A 26,122-nucleotide genomic window follows, 5' to 3' on the forward strand; every position below is an offset into this window, starting at 1 on the left:
AGCATGAATTAGTTAATTGACATTTTTCACATGTAGGACCTTTTGAGAGAAAAAGCAGACCCAACACAATTTGCCAAATTCTTGTGCAGTTCAGTTATTTAGCAAACATTGTTGAGAAGGAATATGTGTTAGTCTGAATTGTTCACCTTGCTCTGGGTACAATCTGCTCATCTACCGAGTGTTTCTGCATGTGGCCATGTCCACGTGTATACTTTTCTCTGTGCATGCATATTGTTACATATGGCTTCTATTTAGGAAAAGTACAAGAGCCATTTGTACAATGAGCTGAAGAGCCAAAAGCCTGTGCAGACTGCTACCACAAAGCTTCCCCCCAAAAGCTACCCTCCGTGATTGAATTTTCTTTAACATTTTTATCCCATAAATTATGCATAATATTTTAAGTGCCCTGTGGGAGGCCATACTTCCTTGAAATTTCATCACGGTGCCAGTGACCAGCATCACATTTTTCTTCCCCAAAGGTAGGTTTCAGTGGAGGCGATAAGATTAGAAGGTGAAACCCAAACCATTGAGCACCTGACAGTTTTGAGACAAAGGGGTGCTCCTGAGAGCTACACATGTGACGGATTTTGAAATTTTACATTAGAGACTCTTCATGGGGAGTCAAATGCGTGGAAGCCTTTACTGAGCTGGATCTCTGTAAGAGTCTCAAGGTTAATGAAGTTCAAGTATTTGCGAAATTATACAGTTGTTTTCCTTTTATAATAGTCCATGAACAAGGTATAAACTTTAATCTTGGTGCTATTTGAGAGTAGACAAGTAAAAAGAAATGTAATTAGTGATTATTCATTCCTTATCCCTAACTAGATATTAACCTAAATAAATACATACAATTACAAAAATGAATTTGGTTCTTTAATTTTGAATAATATTTTTTGTGGCTTTTTACTAAACAGGTTGAACTGGTAAGGAGAGATTATGTTGCAAATGGTGGCTGGGAAACATTCTTGTCATACGAAGACCCAGATCAAGACATTTTGATTGGCCTCCTACGATTACGCAAGTGTTCAGAAGAAACTTTCCGTTTCGAATTGGGTGGAGGTGTCTCCATAGTACGAGAGCTGCATGTGTATGGAAGTGTGGTCCCTGTGAGCAGCCGGGATCCTACCAAATTTCAGCATCAGGTATCCTGTATTCCATTTCTATTTGGCTTGTAAGAAACTGCCTAAGTAGGAAGAGAAAAGAAGTGGGGTGAAGAGAGGAGGAAGAGACAGAGGAGGAGGAGAGGGGAAAGAAAAGCATAGAAACAGACGAGCCAGTGTTTTAGTTGTTCAGAGATGTTTTCTCCCCAGATTGTATCCTTTTGGGAGGAAAGGACAAACTGAGATTCAGTCAGTTGGAACATAACAAATTGAACCACATGGAATTGGTATTTTTTTGAGATAGAGTCTCACTTTGTCAGCCATGCTGGAGTGCAGTGGCATGATCTTGGCTCACTGCAACCTCCGCCTCCCTGGTTCAAGTGATTCTCCTGCCTCAGCCTCCCTAGTAGCTGCGATTACAGGTGTGCACCACCATACCTGACTAATTTTTATATTTTTAGTAGAGACGGGGTTTCACCATGTTGGCCAGGCTGGTCTTGAACTCGTGACCTCAGGGGATCCACCCACTTTGACCTCCCAAAGTGCTGAGATTACAGGCATGAGCTACTGTGCCCGGCCTGCAGTTAGTATTTTTGAAAGTAAGAAATTGTCTAATACTGGCAGTCTCATATGGGTCAGCTTATTGTGGAATCAGGTTAGATGGTGATGGGAAAGCACTTATGAAACACTTCCTAAGGTTAAGCCATATTATACATAGGGGAACCCTATTCTAACCCCAGACCACCTACCTTAATAACTCACTTCTTAAAATTTCCAGAAAATGTGTTAAAATCTAATGGTGGATATGATATAAGCTCCAAAATTGATGATTTAAGAATTTTGCCTGGTTTCTCAACTCTTAGAAAGTAGAGAGGTGGCCGGGAGTGGTGGCTCACACCTGTAATTCCAGTACTTTGGGAGGCTGAGGCAGGTGGATCACCTGAGGTCAAGTTCAAGACCAGTCTGGCCAACATGGTGAAACCCCGTCTCTACTAAAAATACAAAAATTAGCTGGGCATGGTGGCACGTGCCTGTAGTCGCAGCTAGTCAGGAGGCTGAGGCAGGAGAATCACTTGAACCTGGGAGGCGGAGGTTGCAGTAAGCCGAGATTGAGTCAGAGTGATCTCGCCCAGTGCAGTGAGCCACTGCACTCCAGGCTGGACAACAGCGGGAGATTCCATCTTAAAAAAAAAAAAAGTAGAGAGGTGACTAAGAAATTAAAGACATATTGCCCCAGACTTCCATCATTTAGAGATTGCCTAGAACTTACCTAAAAAGAGACAGAATTTGAGAGGGAATTACTGTCTTCCTGTGAATAGATTACATCATTCACAAAATGCCTTTTGGTAGCTCTTGTTCAAAAGTTACGCCTTTTTCAATTGTCTACTACAGTATACCTTTGGTATGAGTGAATGGTTTCTTATTCCTTACTCCCGTAAGTGGGCTTTTTCACTCTTATTTTAACAGATTTTAGCAACTACTAAAGTATATAGCCTTCTTGTTTCATGGACCCCTCTTAATGAACTGCCTTCCTTTTTAATTCCCACTCCTCTTTGTTGCTCTGTGCAGGGATTTGGCATGCTGCTGATGGAGGAAGCAGAAAGAATAGCTAGAGAAGAACATGGATCTGGGAAAATCGCTGTGATATCAGGTAACTGGGGGAGGGCGAAGTTCATGATTCCTTCCCATTTTGAACTTGGCACCACAGTGAAAACTATGTTGGTACCCTCTTGCCCCTGTTGATGGTTATTACGTTCAAAATTGAGCTGAGCTGACTGGCGAAGGACTTGTGCTCAAACAAAATTTCCAAAAGCAGTTTAGTGGAATAGAGCTTTCCGAGCACTCTGAGAGTCAGGACCTGTGACCCATAACCCCTCTTCTGCACTCTGTCACACTGGTCAGCATGGTTGCCTCCTCCCTGTGCTGTGCCTGGTTACTCTATCTAAGGAAATGGAATTTGAGTGTTTTTCACTATTGTGGAGATTATCACTATTGTTCAGAAATTAAAATAGAACCTCTGTTGCCAGTACAAGCTGTTTAAAGGCCAAATTCTTGCTCTTTCAATTTTCTTCTCAGTAACTTCGATCCTGGGGAACAGCTTTCCCCTGTTTGGGAGTAAAAAAGTTTTCCCCAGCCCTCTTAGGGTCCCTGGCTCGGTCTGAAAATTAAACTGACAAAGGCAGATTAACAGGGGAAAAGCATACACATTTATTGCATATAAATTTTATGGAACAGGAAAGCCTTCATAAGGAAATAAAGACCCTAAGAAATGGCTGAACCTGAGTGTTTTTATACGAGTGCAAAGTCATGAAAAAATATGACAGGACACAGGAGTAAGAGCTAAGGGTGAGAAATGGGGATGTTTAGCAAGGCCTGTTCATTTAGATTCCTCAAGGTACCCCCTCTGCCTTCAGCGGTGAAGATGTTTGTTTGCTCCAGGTGGTGTGAGGGCACCTCCCTCATAAGCATCTCATGACCTGTGTCGGGAGAAGAAAGGGGAAAGTCAGAGGGTCCTTCCTGCATACGCCATTTTCTGATTCCTTCACCTTAAGATACTCAGTATGCCAAGGCACCGTCTTTTGGGGTAGTGTGTTCTGAACCCCATCAGGAGCTTCCCCATTTCTTATCTAGGACAGCAGGTCACTGGGGAAGTGGGCATGAAAAGGAAAACCCAGTACAGCGTGTGTGAGTGGAGCAAGAAATGACGTAGACCCCTTTCACATCTGCTGTTCCGTAGTGAACCCTTACAGAAATCACTGTTCCCAGTAGAAGCTAACAGGGTAAGAGCCATGATCAAAATGTAGGTTATTTTTCACCCAGCATGTTTGTTTTCCCACTCGAATACTACAACGTTCCTAAAGCTCAAATACGCCTTCTGAGAACATCATCTCTTCTGAAAATGAAAGTTGAAATGAGGTTTTTTAAAAAAAATAATAATAAGTCATTGCCAATCAGTAAATCAATACCCATGCTCAGGTTTTAATGATTTTAATTATGAAAATGTAATAACTCAGGCTCACTTATAATCATTTAGTGTGGTTGAGGTTTTTGGCATTATCCAGACAGATTCCTAAAAGCTTTTTTTTTTTTTTTTAAAATTTCCAGCTTTTTTTTTTTTTTTTTTTTCTGTTATCTTTCACAGAAAGAAGAGGTAACTAAACCAGGCTCACTTGATTGGTGCTGTTACCTGTAATAAAAAAAGGTTTACTTCTCAACTGTTTAACCTGTGGTTGATCAGATGTAGCAGGCAAGGGCCAGACTGACTTGGAACCCCTCTGCACATGCGTCTGTGTAGAGTTGATAACACCTGAAATTTCCATGGCCCCTTTTGTCAGAGCACTGTCAGTGTTCTAGTAAAGTGCTTGTGAAACTTCAGTGTGCTTACAAATCACCTGGAGATCTTGCTAAAATGCAGACTCTGACTCAGTGGGCCTGGGTGGGGCCTGTGCTCCCAGGTGATACCTACGCCGTCTTCAGACCACACTTGATACACAAGCAAGGCTTTAGTATTCTCTTTCAAGTGTATTCTCTTTTCAGTCACTGAGATAATCATAACGCTCTGTGATTCTGGCAGTGCTGCACTCCTGGAGTCTGATAATAGTCATGCAACTTTCTGGTGTCTGTGGGAACCTAATCAACGTTAAAACTGAAGAGCAGGCATATTCTATCACTGCTCTGCATTATTTCATCTGCCTTCATGACATCTGTGTCTTTTTACAATGTTGCATGCAGAGAGGACCCCTGACTTGCCTGAGGTCATATCCAGTTGTTCATAAGAGCCTCACTTTCTGCTTTTTATGAGCAGGGTGATTTCCATTTTCTAAGTGGAAATTGGCATATGTCCTCTTTTTGGCATATCTATCTCCCTAGCTTTTTATCATAGTCTAAATAATAGCTCAATTTCAGATCATCTGCATGTAGAGTTTCTCAAATAACAAGAAGAGACTTGCTCAAATTAACAGGGAAGAACCTTTCTCTTGTCGGCTGGTATGATAGATCTACTTCATTTCTATACAAGGGGTTTCTTTTGGCCAGTGGGTTTCTGTAGGAACAGTTCTGGAATGCCTTCTTGGGACTCTAGTGAGTTCAGGAGGAAGGATGCCATAAGCATTACTTCCTGTCACCCTGCCTGGAAGCCCCACCATTGCTCTCTATAGGGAAAACTATGTAAGCCTGGACTTTCTGTTTGACTTAAGCACTGGTCACCCTTCAAATGAAAGAACTAAGAACACTTGCTGTCTGGATGATGCATTTTTATTTCTCCAATTGAGTAATCTATTACTGTTTTGTGTAAGTTTCTGAATCAGATGCTGGAGAAGTTAGTCCATTATTCAGAACTTCAAGGAGGGCAGATGTGAAGAGCTTGTTATTATATCATGCTTTTAATGTTGTGTTTTTCCGGTTTTTGCATTTTGACTTTGGTTTCTCTGAGTACAGTGTTGTGTGTACATGTGTTTTAGTTTTTTGTAAATAGTTATTCTCCATAAATTAATCCTTAGAATGAAAATCTCTTTATGATAGTGCTGGTGTCTGTGGGCTGCATTTTGTCAATGTTACCTCATTGGATTAGCTGAGAAGAGGCACTGATTTGGGTGGGGGGATGGGGGTGGGGAGGACAGGTGGCCAGGATTCCATTCCTGCTTTGCCAGTAGCTCTTCTTGTGATCTAGGATAATTTTACTTGCTCTCCATGGGCCTTTATTTCCTTATTTTAAAAAAATGGATGTGGTTATCTTTTACAGTTCTGACTCTAGAATTCTACCCCTTAGTATCTTCTTTAGTTCTCAACATGACCAATTATGTTTTCCTGATTAAATTGTAGGTGGGACCTTTTCTGTGCCATATTAAGAGACTCTAATTTCATCAGTAATAGATATCAGTCTCATTGTAAGTTGGGTGTTTGCTGATAAAGATGTTGATAGTTTCCCACAGGTAATTAATCCTAGACTTTGTGAATGCCTATTAACTTAGGTCACAACTGGCAATACTGTTTGACCTAAGTGTTTACTTTTTTTCCAACCTTGTCCTCAGTTTGTAAATCCATCCTTGTTCCAGGTATGTAGGCTTTTGTATAAGTTGTACAAAATAGTAAGCTTGAGTAAGGGAAAGACAGAATCATTTATCATTTTGGTTATTCTTGTGTAAGAGTAACACATTTAGGTAGAATTTTTTTTAATTGCATTTTGATTCATTATGACTTCCCTTCATCTTGCCAGCAGATTTTCTCTGTAACTTGGGTTTATAATCTTGGATTCAGCCTCTAAACAATATTATGAGCTACACAGTAGATCTGATTTGAGTCACTATAGAAAGACTCTGGGTATTCTTTTTTCTGTATTTAAAAACAAATTGGTTTTTTATCTGTGCTACTTCAATAGACTTTGTTTATAGGTATACACTGTGTATTTTATAGCAGATTATCTTTTTAAAAAGATGACTACCTTTATGGCTACATGAGAAAATGGAAAACTTTCTCGTGTATCAAAATCAAACAAAGCAATTTCTTGAAAGAGAGGCCTTTAGGTTTATTCTGTTTTTTTCTTAGTGAACTGTGTTTTAAAGTGAACCATCAACTCTAAATGTGAAAATTAAAGTAAAAATGAAATGTTCAGTTTCATCAGCATCAAAATCACCGTGTGTTGAGGGGTCACGTATGAAATGAAGAGACAGGCCGGGCGCGGTGGCTCAAGCCTGTAATCCCAGCACTTTGGGAGGCCGAGACGGGCGGATCACAAGGTCAGGAGATCGAGACCATCCTGGTTAATATGGTGAAACCCCGTCTCTACTAAAAAGTACAAAAAAAAAAACTAGCCGGGCGTGGTGACGGGCGCCTGTAGTCCCAGCTACTTGGGAGGCTGAGGCAGGAGAATGGCGTGAACCCGGGAGGCAGAGCTTGTAGTGAGCTGAGATCTGGCCACTGCACTCCAGCCTGGGCGATAGAGCGAAACTCCGTCTCAAAAAAAAAAAAAAAAAGAAATGAAGAGACATATGAAAAAAGGCGGCGTGTGAAATGTCACCCTGCCCTGCGTGAATGTTCGTGTTGGGCTGTAGGAAACTCACCCACCTTCCCCTCATTGATTGTCTTTGACTGCAGAGGAAGATAAGTTTTCTCCTTACTTAGACTGCAGATTAGTTCGTAACTAAGAATAATTACTTCACAGTAAGAAAATATTTTTTTTACATATTAAAATGGACAAATCAGTGTTATGAGAACCACCAGTTTATAAAATAATGTGTAGGCAAAAAATAACAGCTAATTGCTGCCAAATATCTAAGCAATTAATTAGTCCCTATTAATTCCAAGTGATATCATTTGCCAGCTTAACCCATATATCTTCTGTCTACACACATCTGTTCAAGGTTAACAAATTATATTTACTCAGAAACCATGATGTTTATCTACTTGGATGATCAGTATTCTTTCCTTTAAAAATGTTAACATGAGCAGTTTTTGTGTCTCCTCTCTTACGATGTAAAGTACAAGGAATTATACTAGAGAAGCTAACCACAACATCTGAAATGCCATCACTAATAATCACCATGGAAACGGAGATCTCTGATGTCACACTGCCTGTACCATTTCCAAAAGGGCAAATATAACTGTGGTAGTCACTATTTAAAAAGCCATTTAACACCCCCAACAGAATGAGTTTTTTTCTTCTGGCAATTTTGGCTAGGTATCAGATCCAATCGTGTGACTCTTTCAGTTTGCCAAGCTAATTGCTATGCAGCAAGATGACCAACTATTCCCCAAGCTCCTCTGACTACCTTCATCATAAGCACTATTCTATTTGTGTCCTTTCAAGTAGAAAATTAATATGGCCATTGGCCAAGAATCGTACAAGGCCAATGGATCGCACAGTGATGGTGAGAAATGAGGAAAATGTCTGAATGGTCGATGACAGAAATCACTGAAGTCAGAGACTGATAGCCATTTTGTTTAAATCTATTAAAAAGCCAGAGAAGGGGAGAGGAGAGAAGAATTTAAATATAGAGTGATTAAACGAGTCACTATGGAGATGAAATCATCCTTAATCACGAAGGTCTTAGTTATATCATCCTAAAACTACATCACAGTGCCTCCTGGTCAGAAAATAAATGTACTTGTGCCTTATACAATCCAATATGGCTTTCTAGGGCTGCAGTTAATGGTCTTGTTTGCCAGAGCCACTGATTAATAAAATCATATGTGGGCAGAAAATAGCAGTTGTTTTGTTGAAACATTTAAATTATAAATGGTTGAGATCTACTTATTAGATCTTCACCTGTCTCCCAGGCTACTACACATCTCCCTCAGTTTCAGGTGAAGGTAGTTTTATTCCTTGCATTATAATCTGGTTGACAAGAAGGGTACATTTGTAACTAGGTTTGTCTGAAAATGGACTCATAATCCTTACCAAAATGCCCGGAAAAGCATTTCTTCATTGTAGTGTATCTATTTGCTAACGGACGCAGGAAGCCGGCCAAATGCAGACCAGTTTGTGGCACCTGCACGTGTTAGTCTAGGGCTTCTCAGAAAGGAAGGGAAAGAGTGTTTGCCCTTTTGTACTCTGTGCTTTAGTCCTTTATATCATTTATCTTTGTGACAAATTATCCCCTAAATGTGCCCTAATTAAATGTACATTTTCTGGGTTTTGTATATTCCTCCATTCCATTTCGGTATTCTAACAATGATCATATATGTTTCTTTTTTGGTGTACATTCCAGTAGTATTTTTAAAATCATTATTAATATCTTTTTAAAGACAATAGATACAATATAAAGTATTTCTTTACTATAAGAACTCAATTTCAGCATCATTATTAATCAGACTGGAATTGATGACATGGAATACTATTTTGCTAGATAATGAATTAGCTAGATGTTTGCTAGTTGGTGTCTTGCAGCCACCCTGTGGCAGCATTGTTGCGTAGCTCCGCCCAGGAATCTGTATTCCATGACTTGACATTTACTCATTTGAAGGTGAGTCAGGTACCAGTTTGTAGTACACCACACATCAAGTGCATCAGACCATCTCTCACTTGGCATCACAGACTATGTTAATTAGTACACATGTTTTGAATATTATTGACTAGGCCACTAATGAGTTTCTACTGTTTGGATCTTGGAGGCAACTGAATTTTTGTGACGTTTCCCAGGCAGAAGCTAGTGATACTGATTTGGAGTGGCTGATTGGCATTTGAAGAACAGCATTTGGCAAATGCCGTTGCTGATCCCAGGTTCATGCAGTCCATCCTCTTACGTTTCAGAGTGTGCACATTGAGATCTTGTAGTCCAGCCTTGCCAGTGTAGACACACAACACATTTGTAGACTTTCTCCCCATTCTTGTTCCTCTTAGTTTATGGATATAGGGAATGATGGTCTTATGCTTTTGCTTAGGAGGAATAGGGTTATATCATGTGATTCCTAATAACATTCCTGAAAGGTCTGGGAGCTTTGAGATGAATAACTACCTTTATTTAAAATTAGACACTTCACAGGCTTTTTTCTGAGGAAGCAAGCCCTCTCCAAAAGCGGCCTACCCTACACTACTCACTACCAGCTGTCTCTCAGAAAGTCTGTTTTAATATTTTGTTGCAATGTTGATTTCTTATCAATGTAACTTTAATATGAATAGTACTGTTCTTTTCTCTAAATATTTGACATTGCCTTAATTCATTCAGTTTGATAAAGCTTTTCTATTTTAGATCTGTTAGAGGCAGGGATTTGGCAGGTTCTTCTTTGGGTGAACAGGTATTATTGAATAATGCTGGAAAGTATTGGTGCTGCCTTCCTTAGCAGCAACCAAGATACTAGTTTTGTGGAGCCTTTTAGTTTAGAGATTTCTGATTCCAACAGAACACATGCAAGGAATTTCTTATTCTTTAGTTGGCCTGGCTTAAGCTGTTGTCTCTGACCAACAACTCACATTTCTAAGACAGTGCCTGTTAGATTTCGAATGGTAGTTTGTGGCCATGGGATCATTTCCTTATGCACCCCATCCTCTAGTCCCTAAGCAGACCACTGTCCACTTGTCCACTATTCATGAATAAATTGCTGGGGTTCAGTAAAGCAGTCCACATGCCCCAGATCTCTACATGTGTGATCTGTTGCCTCACTGCAAATCCTAATAATTAGTGTTTGTTCTGGTTATTATTATATAACATACCACCCCAAATTTTAGTGGCTTCAAACAACAGCCATTTTATTTGCTTAATGATTCTGTGGGTCAGAAATTCAGCAGGGCATAGAGGGGATCTCTGTTCTGTGATGTCAAGGGCCTCAGCTGGAGTGGCTTAAATGGCAGTCAGTTGGCTGGGATGGTGTGTCTGAAGTTTCCGTTCTGACTGAGGCTGTCCACATGAGCAGCTTGGTTCTTGTCCATGTGTCTGCTCCATGTGGCTTGGGCTTCTTAATAGCACAATAGCTTGGGTTCTAAGAGGAAGGAGCAAAGGCCTGGTCTTAGAAGTCCTAGAATGTCTATATTAGTTATCTGTCATTGTGTAATAAATTACCCAAAAACTTAGTGGCTGAAACAACAAGCATTTCTTATCTCATGGTTTCTGTAGATCAGGAATCTGAGAGTGACTGAGCTGGGTGCCTCTGGCTCAGCATCTCTCACAAGGCTGCAGTCAAGGTGTCAGCTGGGGCCATAATCATCTCAAGAGTCCATTGCAGCTGAAGGATCCCCTCCCAAGTTCACTGTGCAGTTTTTGGCAGGCATCGGTTCCTCACAAGCTGTTTGTCTTGGGGCTGTGGTTCCTCGCCATGCTTCGTGGGCCCCTTTGTAGTGCTGCTTATCGCATAATGTGACAGCTTGCTCTCTCAGTGGGAGTGATCAGAGAGAGAGCCCATTCAAGATGGCAGCTATGGTATTTTTATAACCTAATCTCAGAAGAGTGTTAATGAGTCCAGCTCACCCTCAGGGGGAAGGGATTACACAAGTCTGTGAATACCCTAGGGGGTGAACTTTGGGAGTCATTTTAGAGACCGCCTACCACAGTGTATCTTCTACCCTGTTCTGTTGGTTGGAGTCACTGGGCCAGGCCAGATTTAAAGGGAAAGGAAGTGAATTCTATCTCTGTAAGGGAGAAGGCAGCCATCTTTGGATGCTGTCAACTGTAGTGGTGATATACATCTCCATTGCTTTGTGATTAGTAGGCATCCAGTACCTCTAATGCCTTCTCCAAAGATAGACCCTTTGGGTAGACCTAAATTCAAGAGTTCTTGTCCCAACCCTAGTATCAGATTTTCATATAGTCAGGCATGGCAACACAATCACACCTCACACTTTCCTAGGCAGAGCTTGGCAGGCCCAACAAAACTCAGCCTGCACCTGACCCTTTGTGTGCCATCTCTCTTCCATGAGGACATGCCTCTCTGTTTCCCCTTGCAACCCTATTTTATACCTGATGCTTTAGGTGCACATGCTGGCCATTTATATTTTTCTTCCAGATGATGGAACATAGAAGCCTGTTTTTGGGCTGAGGATACATGGTTTCCCTCTGGAGCTTTCCTACCCTTAGATATTTATTCTCCCCCTACAAACACATGGAGAAATTTTATGCACTGTAAGAAAACTTTTTTTCATTTGGGGAGTTGATAAATCATATGTAAAGCAGAATTTGCCATTTTAACCATTTTTAAGTGTATAAATCAGTGGCATTATTTACATTTGCAATGTTGTATGACCATCACCATTATTTCTAAAATTTTTAACACCCTAAACAAACTGTGAATCCATTAAGCAGTAACTCCCAGTTCCCCCCACAGTCCTCTAATCTATTTTCTGTCTCTGTGAAATGGAATCATAGAATATCTGTTCTTTTATGTCTGGGTTATTTCACTTACCATGATGTCTTCAGTGCTCATCCGTGCTGTAGCATGTCTCAGAATTTGCTTCCTTGTTATGGCACAATAATATTCCGTTACATGTATATACCACATTTTGCTTATCATCTATCAGTCCGATAGACATTTCGGTTGTTTCCACCTTTTGGCTATTGTCAATAATATTGCAGGGTGGACAAATACCTGTTTGAGTTCTGCTTTCATTTCTTTTGCACATATACCCAGAAGTGTAATTGCTAAGTCAAATTGTAACTCTATGTTTAACTTTTTGAGGAAACACCAAACTATTTTCCACAGTAACTGCCCTGTTTTTCATTCCCACGGTGGCCACAGTGCACAAGGATTTCAGTTTCTCTACATCTTTGCCAACACTTAAGATTTTTCTTTTTTTTTTTTTTTATAGCCATCCTAGTGGCATTCTGTAGGAGGTTTGACTTATATTTCTGTAATGATTACTGATGTTGAATGTCTTTGTCATTTTTACCTTCTTTAGAGAGATGTCTATTCGGGTCTGTTGCCCATTTTTTAACTGGATTGTTTGTCTTTTTGTTGTTGAGTTGTAGGGGTTCTTCATATTTTCTGATTATTAGACCTTCATAAAATATGTGATTTGCAAATGTTTTCTTCCATTCTGTGGGTTGCCTTTTCACTTTCTTGCTACTTTCCTTTGATGCACAAAAGTTTGTAATTTTAATGAAGTCCAGTTTATCTATCTTACTTTTGTTATTTGTGTCTTTGGTGTTATATTTAAAAAAACATTGCCAAAGTCAAGGACATGAAGATTTTCCTCTATGTTTTCTTCTAAGGGCTTTATATAAAGTTGTAGCTCTCAAATTTAGATCTTTGACCTATTTTGAGTTCATTTTTGTATACGATATAAGGCAAGAGTCTAATTTAATTCTTTTGCATGTGGATATCCAGTTTTTCTAGCACCACTTGTGAGAGAGACTTTTCTTTCTCCATTGAATGCTCTTGACACCCTTGTCAGAAATCAGTCGAAAAGAGAAGTGAAAGTTTATTTCTGGGCTCTCAGTTCTATTTTGCTGGCCTATATGTCCATCTTTACATCAGTACTGTACTGTTTGAATCACTGTAGCTTTGTAGTAATTGGGAAGTATGAGTCTCCACCTTTGTGCTTCTTTTTCAAGATTGTTTTTGACAATCCTGGGTTCCCTGAAATTCCATATTATTTTTCACATGGCTGTTTTTATTTCAGCAAAAGTCACCATTGGGATTTTGATAAGGATTGCATTGAATCGTTATATGGCTTTGGATGGTATCATCATCTAACAACGTTAAGTTTTCCAGGCCATGAGCACAGGATAGCCTTCCATTTATTTAGTCTTCTTTAATTTCTTTTAGCAATGTTTTGTAGTTTTCAATGTGCCAGTCTTGCACCTCCTTGCTTAAACTTATTGCTAGATATTTTATTCTTTTGATGCTATTGTGAGATTTTTAAATTTTTGTTTTTGAATTGTTCATTATTAGCATATAGAAATAAACTGATTTTTCTTCCATATTGATTTTGTGTTATGCAATTTTGCTAGATTTGTTTATTAGCTCCAATAATTTTGTATGTGTGTGGATTCTTTAGCATTGTCTACATATAAGATCATGTCATCTTGAATAGAGATAGTTTTACTTATTCCTATCCAATTTGGGTGCCTTTTATTTCTTATTCTTGCCTAATTTCTCTGACTAGAACCTTTAAGTACTGTGGTGAAAAAGGGCAACCTTATCTGGCTTCTGATCTTAGGGGGAGAGGTTTCTGTTTTTCACCATTGAGCATATTATTATCTGCGAGTTTTTCACATATGACCTTTACAATGTTAAGGAAGTTCCCTTCTATGCTAATTTATTGGGTGTTTTTATCATGAATGGGTTGTGGGTTTTGTCAAAGGCTTTTTCTGCATTTGAGCTGATTGTATGATTTTTTTCCCCCCACTTAATTCTGTTATGGTGTATTACATTGATTTTTGTGTGTTGAACTATCCTTGCATTCCAGGGATAAATCCCACTTGGTTTTGGTATATAATCCTTTTAATATGCTGCTGAATTCAGTTTGCTAGTATTTTGTTGAGGAGTTTGGCATCTATATTCTTAAGGGGATGATGGTCTAAAGTTTTCTTTGTAGTGTCTTTATCTGGCCTTGCTAACAGAGTAATGCTGGCTTTATAAAATGAATTATAAAGTGTCGTTCCTCTTCAGTTTTTTGCAAGTATTTGAGAAGGGTCAGTATTAATTCTTCAATTGTTTGATAGAATTTACCAGTAAAGCCATCTGATTTTGGGCTTTCTCTTATTGGGACATTTTTTATTACTGATTCAGTTTCTTGTTACAGATTTATGTAGACTTTCTGTTTATGAGTCAGTTTTTATATGTTTCTAGAAATTTGTTTCATCTAGGTTATCCAACATGTTGGCATACAGTTGTTCACAGTATTTTCTTATAGAATTCTTATTTCTGTACAGTGAGTAGTTATGCCCCCTCTTTATTTCTGTTTTTGTGATTTGAGTCTTCTCTTTTTTAACCCAATCAAAGGTAAACATTGCTAGTTGAGCTTTTCAAAGAATGAACTTTTGGTTTTTACTTTTTTTTTTTATTCTTTTTTTTTTTTTTTTTACTGAGACGGAGTCTTGCTTTGTCACCCAGGTTGGAGTGCAGTGGTGCGATCTCAGCTCACTGCAAGCTCCGCCTCCCGGGTTCATGCCATTCTCCTGCCTCAGCCTTTGGAGTAGCTGGAACTACAGGCACCTGCCACCACGCCTGGCTAATTTTTTTTTTTTTTTTTTTTTTTTTGTATTTTTAGTAGAGACAGGGTTTCACCTTGTTAGCCAGGATTGTCTCGATCTGACCTCGTGATCCGCCTGCCTCAGCCTCCCAAAGTGCTGGGATTGCAGGCATGAGCCACCATGCCTGGATCTTTTTTTTAAATTCTCTATCTTCACTCTATTCTTTTCTTCCTTCTGCTAGCATTGGGTTTTGTTTGCTTTTTTTTTTTTTCCCTCTCTAGTTCCTTAAGGTGTAGAGTAGGTTACTGATTTCAGATATATCTGCTTTTAAAATCCCAAATGTGATCATATGTATCTGCTTTTTTAATGTGAGCATTTACAGCTATAAGTTTCCCTCTGAGCACTGTTTTTGCTGCATCCTATAAGTTTTGGAATGTTGCATTTTGTCTTTCATTTGCTAAAGGTGTTTTCCAGTTTTCCTTGTGATTTCTTCTTTAGCCTATTGGTTGTTTAAGAATGTGTTAATTTCTGCATATTTATGAGTTTTCCAGTTTCCATCTGTTATTCTAGTTTCATTTCTTTGTGATCAGAAAAGGCATTTTGTATAATTTCAGTTCTTTTTAAATTTATTAAGACATGTTTTCTTGACCTGACATATGATCTATCCTGGAAAATGTTCCATGTGCACTTGTGGAAAATGTGCATTCTGCTATTAGTGGTAGCATGTTCTATATATGTCTGTTAGATTTAAGTGGTTTAAAGTGTTGTTCTAGTTCTCTCTTTCCTTATTGATCTTTTATCTTAATTTTTAAATTAATTGTTGAAAGTGGGTATTGAAGTATCCAAGTCTTAATGTAGAACTATTTATTTCTCCCTTAAGTCCTGTCAAGTTTTGCTTCATATATTTTAGAGCTCTGTTGTTAGGTGCATATATGTTGGTAATTGTATAAATCTTCCTGATAATTGAACATTTATCACCATATAATGGTCTTCTGTCTCTTGTAACCCGTTTTGACTTAAAATTTGTTTTGTCTGTTAATGTAGTCACTCTATGACTCTTTTGGTTATTAGTTGTTTTCTTAGTGGTTACCTTGGGTATCATAATTAACATTTTAAGCCTCCAGTCACTCAGTTTGAATAATACCAACTTAGTTTTAATGGTATGCAAACACTCTGCTCCTATACATCTCTGTCCCTCCCCTTTGTATTGTTATTGTCACAGATTACATCTTTATACTTAGGTATCCATTAACCTAGACTTAAAATTATTATTTAATGAATTTTCCTTTTAAATAATATAGGAAGAGGAGTTACAAACCAAAAGTGCAATAATGCTAGCTTTTATGTTTACCTATGTAATTATCTTTATTAGTGTTCTTTATTTCTTCAAATGGTTCCAAGTTACTGCCTATTCTTTCATTTCAGGCTGAATGACTTCCTTTAGCATTTCTTATAGGGCAGCTCTAGTAGTAATAAGCTTCTTTAGCTTTTCTTAATCTGGGAATGTACTAATTTCTGTTTTATCCTTGAAGGATAGTTTTGTTGAATATAGAATTTATGATTGACAGGTTTACTTTTTTCTTTCAGCCAGTACTTTAAATGTGCCATCCCATTGCCTTCTGACCTCCATAGTTTCTAGTCTAATTGAGATTCCTCGTATGTGATGACTCATTTCCCTCTTGCTGCTTTCAAGATTCTCTCAGGTTTTCAACAGTTTGACTCATATTGTGATCATTGTGGATCTCTTTGAGTCTATCCTGCTTGGAATTTGCTGAGCTTCTTGAATGTATAGATTCATGTCTTTCGTCAAATTTGGGAAGCATTCAGCCATTTCTTTAAATATTTTTTTTACCCTTTATGTATCTCATCTCCCTCTGAGACTCCAGTGAGGCATATATTGGTATGTTTGATGGTATCCCCCAGGTCTTTTATTTTTCTACATTTTTTCTTTCTGCTCCTCAGACTAGATAAATTCAATTGCGTTATCTTAAAGTTCACTGATTCTGTCTGCTGTCTCCTCATAACTGCCATTGAACACCTCTAGTGAATTTTTTATTTTTACTATCATACATCTCTGTACCAGAATTTCTATTTTTTAATATAATTCCTGTCTATTGACATTCCTTCTTTTTAATAGTATCCTCCTGATATCCTTTCTTTTTCCATGGTTTCTTGTAACTCCTTAGGCATACTTAATGCAGTTGACTTCATGTCTTTGAGTAGTAATCTCAATATCTGGATTTCCTCAGGAATAATTCCTGTTAAATTCTTTTTTTCTGTGAATGAGCCATTCTTACCTGTTCTTTGTATGCTTTAGAATTTTATATTGAACTACTGAGAACTACACAATTAGTGTAATGTGGTAACTCTGGAAATCATCCTTCTCTTTCTGAGGAATTGCTTTTGAGGTCTGTAATCATGCATTTGTCTAGTGACTTTTTTTTTTTTTTTCCTTGAGATGGAGTCAGTCTTGCTCTGTTACCCAGGCTGGAGTACAGTGGCATGATCTCAGCTCACTGCAACCTCCGCCTCCTGGGTTCAAGCTATTCTCCTGCATCAGCCTCCTGAGTAGCTGGGATTACAGGCACGTGCCACCACGTCTGGCTAATTTTTTTGTATTTTCATTAGAGACAGGGTTTCATCTTATTGACCAAGCTAGTCTCAAACTCCTGACCTCAAGTGATCTACCCGCCTCGGCCTCCCAAAGTGCTAGGATTACAGGCAGGAGCCACTGCACCCTGCCCTGTCTAGTGACTTTTCCAAACTATTTTTGCAAAGTCTGTATTCTTCATTGTGTGTGTAGTCACTGAAATTTCTGTTCTTATCTCTATGATCAGCCTGTGACCTGAGAGGGATTTTCTTAAATATCTGGTTCAAAAAAAAAGGATATGTATCTCTTCAAATCTTTTGATACACTCCACGAAGGAAGCGAGATGGGGTCAAAACAAAGACAAGGGTCTGCACTGGTCCTTCCAGGAACCTCCAAAGTGAACACAATACACAGCCCCAAATTTTTGGAGGACTAGGTCCTTATTGCCCACTCCAGTTCCAGCCAGCTGCTCCAGGAAAATAAGTTACCGTTCCTGTGGCTACGGTGGAGCTAAGGAATAGGGGGATGGTTGATGGCTTGAGCATGCTGTTCCCTGAGTGAAGTTTTATATCCTCTCCCCTCACCTCCCCTAGTTGCTATAAATATCTTATCAAATTCCAGCATTCCAAAACAGTTGGTTCCAATTATTTTTTTCCAGCTTAATCGTCTAATTAGCAGAAGGATGAATCTCTGAAAATTCCTACCTTGCCATTTTCCCTTTTGAAGTCTGTATTTAAAGAGACTATAAATTGAAGGGGTCCCTCTTCCTACCAGGTTATAAGATGGTACAGTCTGACATGAGTAAAGAAGTGAGAATGATGTGTGACATAGCAAACATCCTGCACTGATAGGAACAGAGACACTCTATTTTTGAATCAGATGATTGTGGGCCATCCTATGTCACATCATGGGCCAGACTCCCTGAAAGAAAAAAACTTTCTAAAGCTGTGAGATGACCCACCAGCATCACCCAACTGTAAGTTAGCCATGGTAGTATCTATTTAGATTCTGTAAATAGATAAATTACAGTTTGTAATTTAAAAAGTTTGTGTATTAAAAAAAACCTTTGTAAATTACCTGTTTTTTTTCTTTGTTCTTATCTTGGTAGTCTTCAAAATGTGTAGAAGAACCTTTAGGCTGCTGGGTAGGAGACTCTCTTGAGATACTCTGTATTTCCACGGTGATGGAGAATAATGTGTACTATGTTAGTTGCAATAACCAATTTGAAGAACTAAGATTATTCATGGGTAACCTTTGTATGATTTTTTTTAATAGAATGGGGGAAAAATTCTGAAAGGTTTAGGGTCGTATAGTTAATTGGTTCATTTTCAAACATTCAGGATAAAAACCTTTTCCCAACTTTCATATCAGTGTGCATTGTTGAAGAGTAAAATATTGCCATCCTGGCAGGAGATCAATGAGAAATAATAAAGTCTCATTTCAATAACAAGTGAATGAAACTAATGAATATATTTCCTGGTATTAATGTTGGTAGACATATCAAGTAGGCAATAGTTGATTAATTGAACCCAAAAGCAATTAAAACAGTTTAATTTGTTTTTATTTCACTGATTTCTTATAATTAAACTATCATAAATCAACTGAATGTTTTGCATCTAATCAAAGCAGAAATTTAAGCTTTAAAGGATAGATTTACAAGTTTGGCTATGAGAATATGATGTGGCCACAATTTTAATTCCATCTAAGAACACATTACTAGCAGTGAAGGGTGGCCTGTGTCCTAACAAGTAAGCATCAGAAAACAAGAATGCGCCTGTAATAACTGATTCATTTTCCTGCTTCAGACATGAAAACATTTAAATTATTAAGCCAAGGTTTTTCTTAAGGAATTCCAAGAGATAAAACTGTTCAATTTCCAGGCTCCTAGTACATACTAAGCAAATACTTGATCAATTAAACTTCATTATTTCTTCTTCTATTAAATCACATTAATAATTCCATGTTCGTTCTTTGTCCAGTTGGAATCACAACCCTGCTCACTTGTTTTTCTATAGACGTGAAGAATTTATTTCATTCCCCATTTAAGCAGTCACATAGTTGAGATTATTTAATCTTGCCTTCTTTTTCATTTTAAAAGTTTACTGGAAGCTGTAACAAATAGCAGAGTTTATAAAATGTCAAATAACACCTATATGTCTTAGCTCACTCAGGCTACTATAACAAAACTGGGTAATTTATAAATGAGAAACTTCTCATAGTTCTAGAGGCCTTGTGACCTAATTGTCACCCAAAGACCTCACCTCTTAATACTATTGCATTGGGGATTAAGTTTCAACATACGAATTTTGTGGGGGATACACATTCAGACCATAGCACTCTATAACCCCCACTCAGGTCAATAACTAGCATCCAAGAAGTGCCTCTGTTGGCCCCTCCCTCTTCCTTCCCAGTATCCTAACTTTTTTGGTATTTTCTTCCTAAGTATGCATCCCTTAACTACATAGTCTAGTTTTGTTGTTGCATATTTTTGTTCTGGTTACTTTTGCTCAACATTGCTGTGAGATTGAGCCAACGTTGTAGTAGCAGCATTTCATTCCTTTTCATTGATATATGGGATTCCATTATGCTGATAGTTCACAATTTATCTGTCTTAACTCTTGCTGGGTTTCCAGGTTAGACTTACGAATATTCTTGTATATGTATTTTGGGACACATAAGGACATATTTCTGTAGAATGTACACCTAAGAGTAGAGTTGCTGGGTTGTAGAGAGTACGTAGATTTAGCTGAGGATTCTACCAAGTGGCTTTCTAAAGTGCTTCTACAATTTTTCACTATTACAGGAAATGTATGAGTTTCAGTTGTTCCATGCTGATAAATGAGTGGCATTTCTTTGTGGTTTTAATTTGCATTACCTGATAACTGATGATTTTGACTACCTTTTCATGTGTTTACTGGCCATTTGGAGATCCTCTTTCTGAAGTTGCTGTGTGCACATGTCTGTGCAAGTTTTTCTAAAATCCCCAAGATATTATTATGTACAGTTAGTATTCACTTAGATTTACTGATAAAAGTGACCCTTAAACAACACAGGTCCACTTATACTCGAATTTCTTTCAACCAAACACAGATTGAAAACACAGTATTTGTGGGCTGTGAAACCTGCGTATACAGAAGGCTGACTTTTCATAGATGCAGCTTCTGCAGGGCCAACTGCAAGACATGTGCAGAGTTTGGTAGGTGGTCCTGGAACCAGCCCCCCACATATACCAAGGGCAACTGTATATTTACCACTTTCTTTGCTCTTCTATCTTTGCTATATCTTTAAAGTATTGTCTTCATTTTCATTGACATGTAGGATTCCATGATGTACTACAGCTTATCTGTTTTACTGTTGATGGATATTTCAGTAGTTTGCACACATTTTCTTTATACCTTTATTATGAATTTATTATCTGTTGGTAGCAAGTTGTTCCAGTTTTGATTGTATACAAATGTCTTTATTTTGCATTATTATTAAAGCAGTGGTCCCCGACCTTTTTGGCACCAGGGACTGGTTTTGTGGAAGACAGTTTTTCCACTGATAGTAAAGGGGTTGGGGTGATGGTTTCAGGATTCAAGTGTGTTACATTTATTGTGCACTTTATTTCTATTATTACATTGTAATATATAATGAAATAATTATATGAATCAGTGGGAGCTCCAAGCTTGTTTTCCTGCAACTCAGCAGTCCCATCTGGGGATGGTGGGAGGCAGTGACAGATCATCAGGCATTAGATTCTTAAAAGGAGCACACAACCTAGGTCCCTCGCATGCATAGTTCACAATAGGATTTGTGCTCCTTTGAGAATCTAATGCCACTGCTGATCTGACAGGAGGTGGTTACTGTTCATCAGGCAGTAACGCGAGCAATGGGGAGTGGCTATAAATGTTGTGTGGCCTGGCAGTTGGGGACCCTTGTCTTAAAGGTCGTCTTTACTAGGTATAGAATTCTGGGTTTGCAGGTATTTTCTTTCAGTACTTTGTATCTGTCTTTCCCTTATTTTCTGGCTTTTAATGTTGCAGGTAAGAAATCAGCTGTCTTTGAGGATATTCCCTCAGGCTACTTCTGTAGTTTTTTTAAAAATATATATTATTTTTATTCTTTCAGACTGTCTTCACTGTCTTGGTTTTTCTCTAGTTTTACTAGGATATTTCTAGGTATGGATTTCCCGTTTGGGCTTCCTTGGGCTTCTTTAATCAGTGAACTGGGTTTTAAAATCAGTTCTGTGTGATTTGCAGCCTCTAACACATGCATATTGATTCTTTCCCATTCTCCCTCACCTCTCTTCCTAGGACTCCAGTTAAACATATTTTAGACCTATTTATTGTATCCACTGTGTCTAATACCCTCTTCCCCACCAATGTTGCTTTGTTGTCCATAATTTCTTCTGACTTAATCTTTCAGGTTACTGATTTAGCTCTGTCTGATCTGCTAGACCCAACCATTGATACATTGGTCCCACACTTTAACATTTCCTAAATTTCTGGTATCTTTTTCCATTCTGTGATGTCATGTTTTAATGTTTCCAGTTGTTTTCAGACATTGAACATAGTAAGCATACCTGTTTGCAGTCTGTGTCTAGTGATGTTACATCTGGAGTTTCTGCTGTTTCTTGTCATGTCCTGTCTCAAAGTGCACCTCATCATTTGCTGGGCATTTGATATGAGAATTTGCTTTCGGGAATACTCGAAGACCTAGGTGATGCTCGCTTCCTCCAAGGAAGACCTGTTTCCTTTAGCCAGGCATCTCAGAGTCATAGTTGTCTAGGACCAAGACTGTAGTTTATCTAGAAGATTCCTATCCCCACCACACCAGTCCCTCCTCCCAATTCAGAGCCTTTCAGAATACAATCCAGAAGAGAGGGTGCTATGCTTGGGTCCCTGTCTGTGCCAGGCTCTGAATTCAGACCCATGTTCCATCTCTTCAAGCCTCCTCGAGGTGTGGAAGCAACTGAGAGGCAGAGTTGCTTCCACACCTCCTAAACAGCAGGGCGCTGGGGGAGTGTTATGACTGCTTCTCTGTTTCTGGTGGCCACGAGACAGCGCCCCCGCGCCCCCGGTATCTCAGCTGCCCTTCCTAGATCACACACCCTGAGACACAAACACTTCTACTCCCTTCTAGAAGCTCACATTTTCTCCTTATTCTTGACCTGACAATTAAGAGCTCTTAATAGTCTCTGATATTTTCCTAGCAGAAACATTTTAAATTTTGTCACAATATTTTCATTGTCTTTGGTTGGAGTATTATTCTTAATTTTGTCTGCCATAATCAAGCCTGAAGTCATCTGTTCGCTAAGCTTAAATACTCCTGACTCTTCTGCCCTGCTCTAGCTTCCATCATTGAGCCTTCTTTGTTGTTTTCCTCCAAACTCTGTGTTGTAGTGCTTGTCATTTTAGAAATGGTGACTGCAATTTACCAAGTTGTTACTGAAAAGTTTCCCCCTTCCCATTCTCACATTTGTAAGCTGAATCTGTGTACAAAGTTTCTTATTGCCTGTTATCAGACCCTTTTCTGTGATTTATTCTTCAGTTTCTTACTAAGCCATATTGTTAAAAATGGAAATAGCCACCATGTTCGTTTCATCTAATGAGTTATAAAAGGACATTGAAAAACTGGACACAGATACAGGAGGTGAGGTGATTAAGACAAATGGCAAGTCCTTTCTTTACCAGAAAAGAAGGGATGTGCTTACCCACTCTGACTCAAGGTCCAAGACCAGAGTCGGGGGATTTGGGTGGGCCTACCCCATCACATAGGTGCCAGGCGCATTAGAAACGCTCTGGGCCATGGGGTCGGGCAGGCTGGGTCTCAGTTACAGTTCTACTTCCCTATCCTGTGGCCTTGAGTTATGACCCATTCTGAAACTCACCTTTCTCCTAAGACAATAATTGCAATCTTGTTACATTTTAAAGAAATTAGTGCATGGAGAGCCTCTAGCAATCCAATGCCTGGCAGGTATTTAAATCTCCCTCTAACTTCTACCAAGTGGTTTTGTTTGTTTGTTTGTTTGTTTTGAGATGGAATTAGAATCACAAGCTAGGTAGCACTTAAGTTCATTTCCTACTCTTGATTTGTGATTTATTTTCCCATTTAGAGGAAAGGTGTACTTATTTTTAGTGTCCAAAGACATTACTCTGGTATTGCATTTATCCCCTTAGAACAAAAGGCTGCAGCAACTTGGAGGAACAAAGAGTTGGTTTTCAACAAACTCAAGTACCACACAAACTGGCTTACTCCATCTCCCCACTCTTTCCCCTACAATTTCTCTCTAAAATAGAATCACAGCAGAATTTAAGTAAACATCTGGGTTTGTGGCCAGGCCTGTAATCCCAGCATGTTGGGAGGCCGAGGTGCGTGAATCACCTGAGGTCAGGAGATCGAGACCAGCCTGGCCAACATGTTGAAACCCCGTCTTCACTAAAAATACAAAAATTAGCTGGGCGTGGTGGCAGGTGTCTGTAATCCCAGGTACTCTGGAGGCTGAGGCAGGAGAATCCTTTGAACCTGGGAGGCAGAGGTTGCAGTGAGCTGAGATTGTGCCATTGCACTCCAGCCTGGGCGACAAGAGTGAGACTTCGTCTCAAAAACAAAGAAACAAAAAAAACACATCTGGGTTTGTTGGCCCCCACCCCCGCATTTTTTTTCTTTTCTTTTCTTTTCTTTTTTTTTTGGCCTTTGGTTAGTCTAAGGTGGTGTGGTTTGATTTCCCATTTTTACTAAAGAGCATTGAGCAGCCCAGGATGAGCGTGCTCCTGTAGCCAGGGGCCCAGGCTCCAGCATAGGCATTGCCTGTGATTCCCCCTTTTCCCAAATCCTTCGAGTTAGCAGATTAAGCCACATGGTGCGTATCTTTTGGAGAGGGACATGGAATCAAAGCAGAGGATTTCTTTCTCATCATCAGGGGCTTGAGGACATTTGGTTCAGAAAAGGATCAGAGAGACGTGGTACCCCTGGGTCTCCTCCGGGTTGGAGATTCACAGGGAGGCCAGGGGCTCTTGCCAGCCCGCCTTGGAGCAGTAGCCAGAGGTCATCCTTGGGAGAGGGGCTTCCCACTGAGTGCTGAATGACTCTACTCCTCTCAGCCCATCCCAGAGCAAGCAGTGTCCTCTGCCTTTAATGTAACCCCTTTCCATGGGTCTATCTGTAATTGATCTGAAGTGTGCAGTGGAAGTCATTTTAATAACTTATATATAGTAAAACTCATGTACAAATAAGCAGGCTGCTTTTCTTCTCCCAAAGGGGGTGGATGTCCTGGGGCAGAGGCAGAGGGGAGGCCACCACAGAAGCTGTTCACTCTAGGCACTTTGCAAGGTATTCTTTTTTCACCTAACTCATCTCATCATCATTGCTGGTAGAGTGGGGAAGATAAAAATATTTATCCTGCCTACAGAGTAGGAAAAAGGTCATGTAGGAAAGCTCAGGGTGTAGATGAGAGAACTTGGGAGGATAAAACAAAGCCAGTGTTTGGACTCCCCCAACTCCTGCCATTCTTTCTTGAGACAGAATCTCACTGTGTCCCCCAGGCTGGAGTACAGTGGCGCGATCTCAGCTCACTGCAACCTCTGCCTCCTAGGTTCAAGCAATTCTCATACCTCAGCCTCCCAAGTAGCCGGGATTACAGGCACTCACCACCACACCCAGCTAATTTTTTGTATTTTTAGTAGAGACAGGGTTTTGCCATGTTGCCCAAGCTGGTCTCGAACTCCTGAGCTCAGGTGATCTACCCTGCTCGGCCTTCCGAAGTGCTACAAAACAAAGCCTGCATTTGGACTCTCCCCACTCCTGCTGTTCTTAATGCTGGCTCTGTAGCAGGGCACCCTGAGGCTGCTGCATGGACTGAGTTCCTGCTCATTCCCCATCCCAGGGATTTGGCAGAACCCCACACAGGCCATCGGGTGGAGCACTTGGCTCCTCATACAGCCTGTGGGCGCCTCTTCTCTAGGGGAGGCAGAGCAGTTAGGCTGAGGACTCCGAGACGGTCCAGGCAGCCTGCATGTCAGTCCAGGAGGGTGGCTGACGTCAGCTCTGAAGGATGATTGCTTTTTCTTGGCTGGCTAACAAAAGGAAAGTTACTATGACAGGGGACTTTCTGGGAGCCCTGCTGAACATGGAGAGGGGATCAGAGCAGAGCAAGGCCCTCACCCCAACCCTGGTAGTTAAGTGCAGGGCTAATGCCTTTCTCAACCTGTTCTGCAGGTTATAGAAACAGGAGGAAATTTTTCTTTCAAAAAACAAGAGGCAGAAAGAAATTTAGCTCTTTAGGTGAGCAGAGGTTAGAGTCCAGACTGGCTAGAGGTGAAGCTCCCTCCCCTGGATGCCAGCACTTCTCAGAGGACCCGGAGACAGTGTTCCATCTCAGGGCTGAGCTCGCCATCTCAGGCCTGCCGCGTCTTATTGAAAATAAGGACAAGAGCTTCAATACACAGCTTTCCTCCAAAAGGCCCATCGTGAGGCCTGAGTGCCCCTGCCCAAGGTGGTAATCGTTTCTAGGGCACACCTCCTGTTGAAAGGAAAAAGTAGAAGGCCCAAGGAGCCTGTAGCTCCGTGAGAATCATGATGAGAAATGCTTAGATGTACCCCAGTAAAGCAGCTCTTTCAACCAGCATGCCTAAGAAATCAGGGCACTCTTGATTGTTGAACTTTCTGGTTATCCAAGGACTGTCTGGTCCTGTGTTAGATGTAAGGAACTCTTCTCTCTCACCTCTGCAGCCATTTATGGTAGACAAATATAGGTTGATGCATATTTTTGGAAGTGAAGCTCTTAGACCAACAATTACACATCTTCCTTCTGAAAATTAGGCCATCATTTTCATTTGACAGAGGACATATAAAAGAGCAAAACTAAACATGTCTCCAAGAACTGAGCT

General features: G+C 39.8%; 1 protein-coding gene across 6 annotated transcripts in view; it reads left to right on the plus strand.

Moving 5' to 3' along the window:
• Nucleotides 1-26,122, plus strand: part of ELP3 (elongator acetyltransferase complex subunit 3) — a 103,799-nt gene that overhangs the window by 72,443 nt on the left and 5,234 nt on the right. For all 6 annotated transcript variants that reach the window (XM_025393904.1, XM_025393908.1, XM_025393905.1 and 3 more), the window contains 2 exons: nucleotides 915-1,142; nucleotides 2,670-2,751. In XM_025393904.1, the coding sequence (XP_025249689.1) occupies nucleotides 915-1,142; nucleotides 2,670-2,751 (310 nt within the window). The remainder of the gene's footprint in view (nucleotides 1-914; nucleotides 1,143-2,669; nucleotides 2,752-26,122) is intronic.

Source organism: Theropithecus gelada, chromosome 8 (genome assembly GCF_003255815.1).
Source record: "Theropithecus gelada isolate Dixy chromosome 8, Tgel_1.0, whole genome shotgun sequence".
NCBI lineage: Eukaryota > Metazoa > Chordata > Mammalia > Primates > Cercopithecidae > Theropithecus > Theropithecus gelada.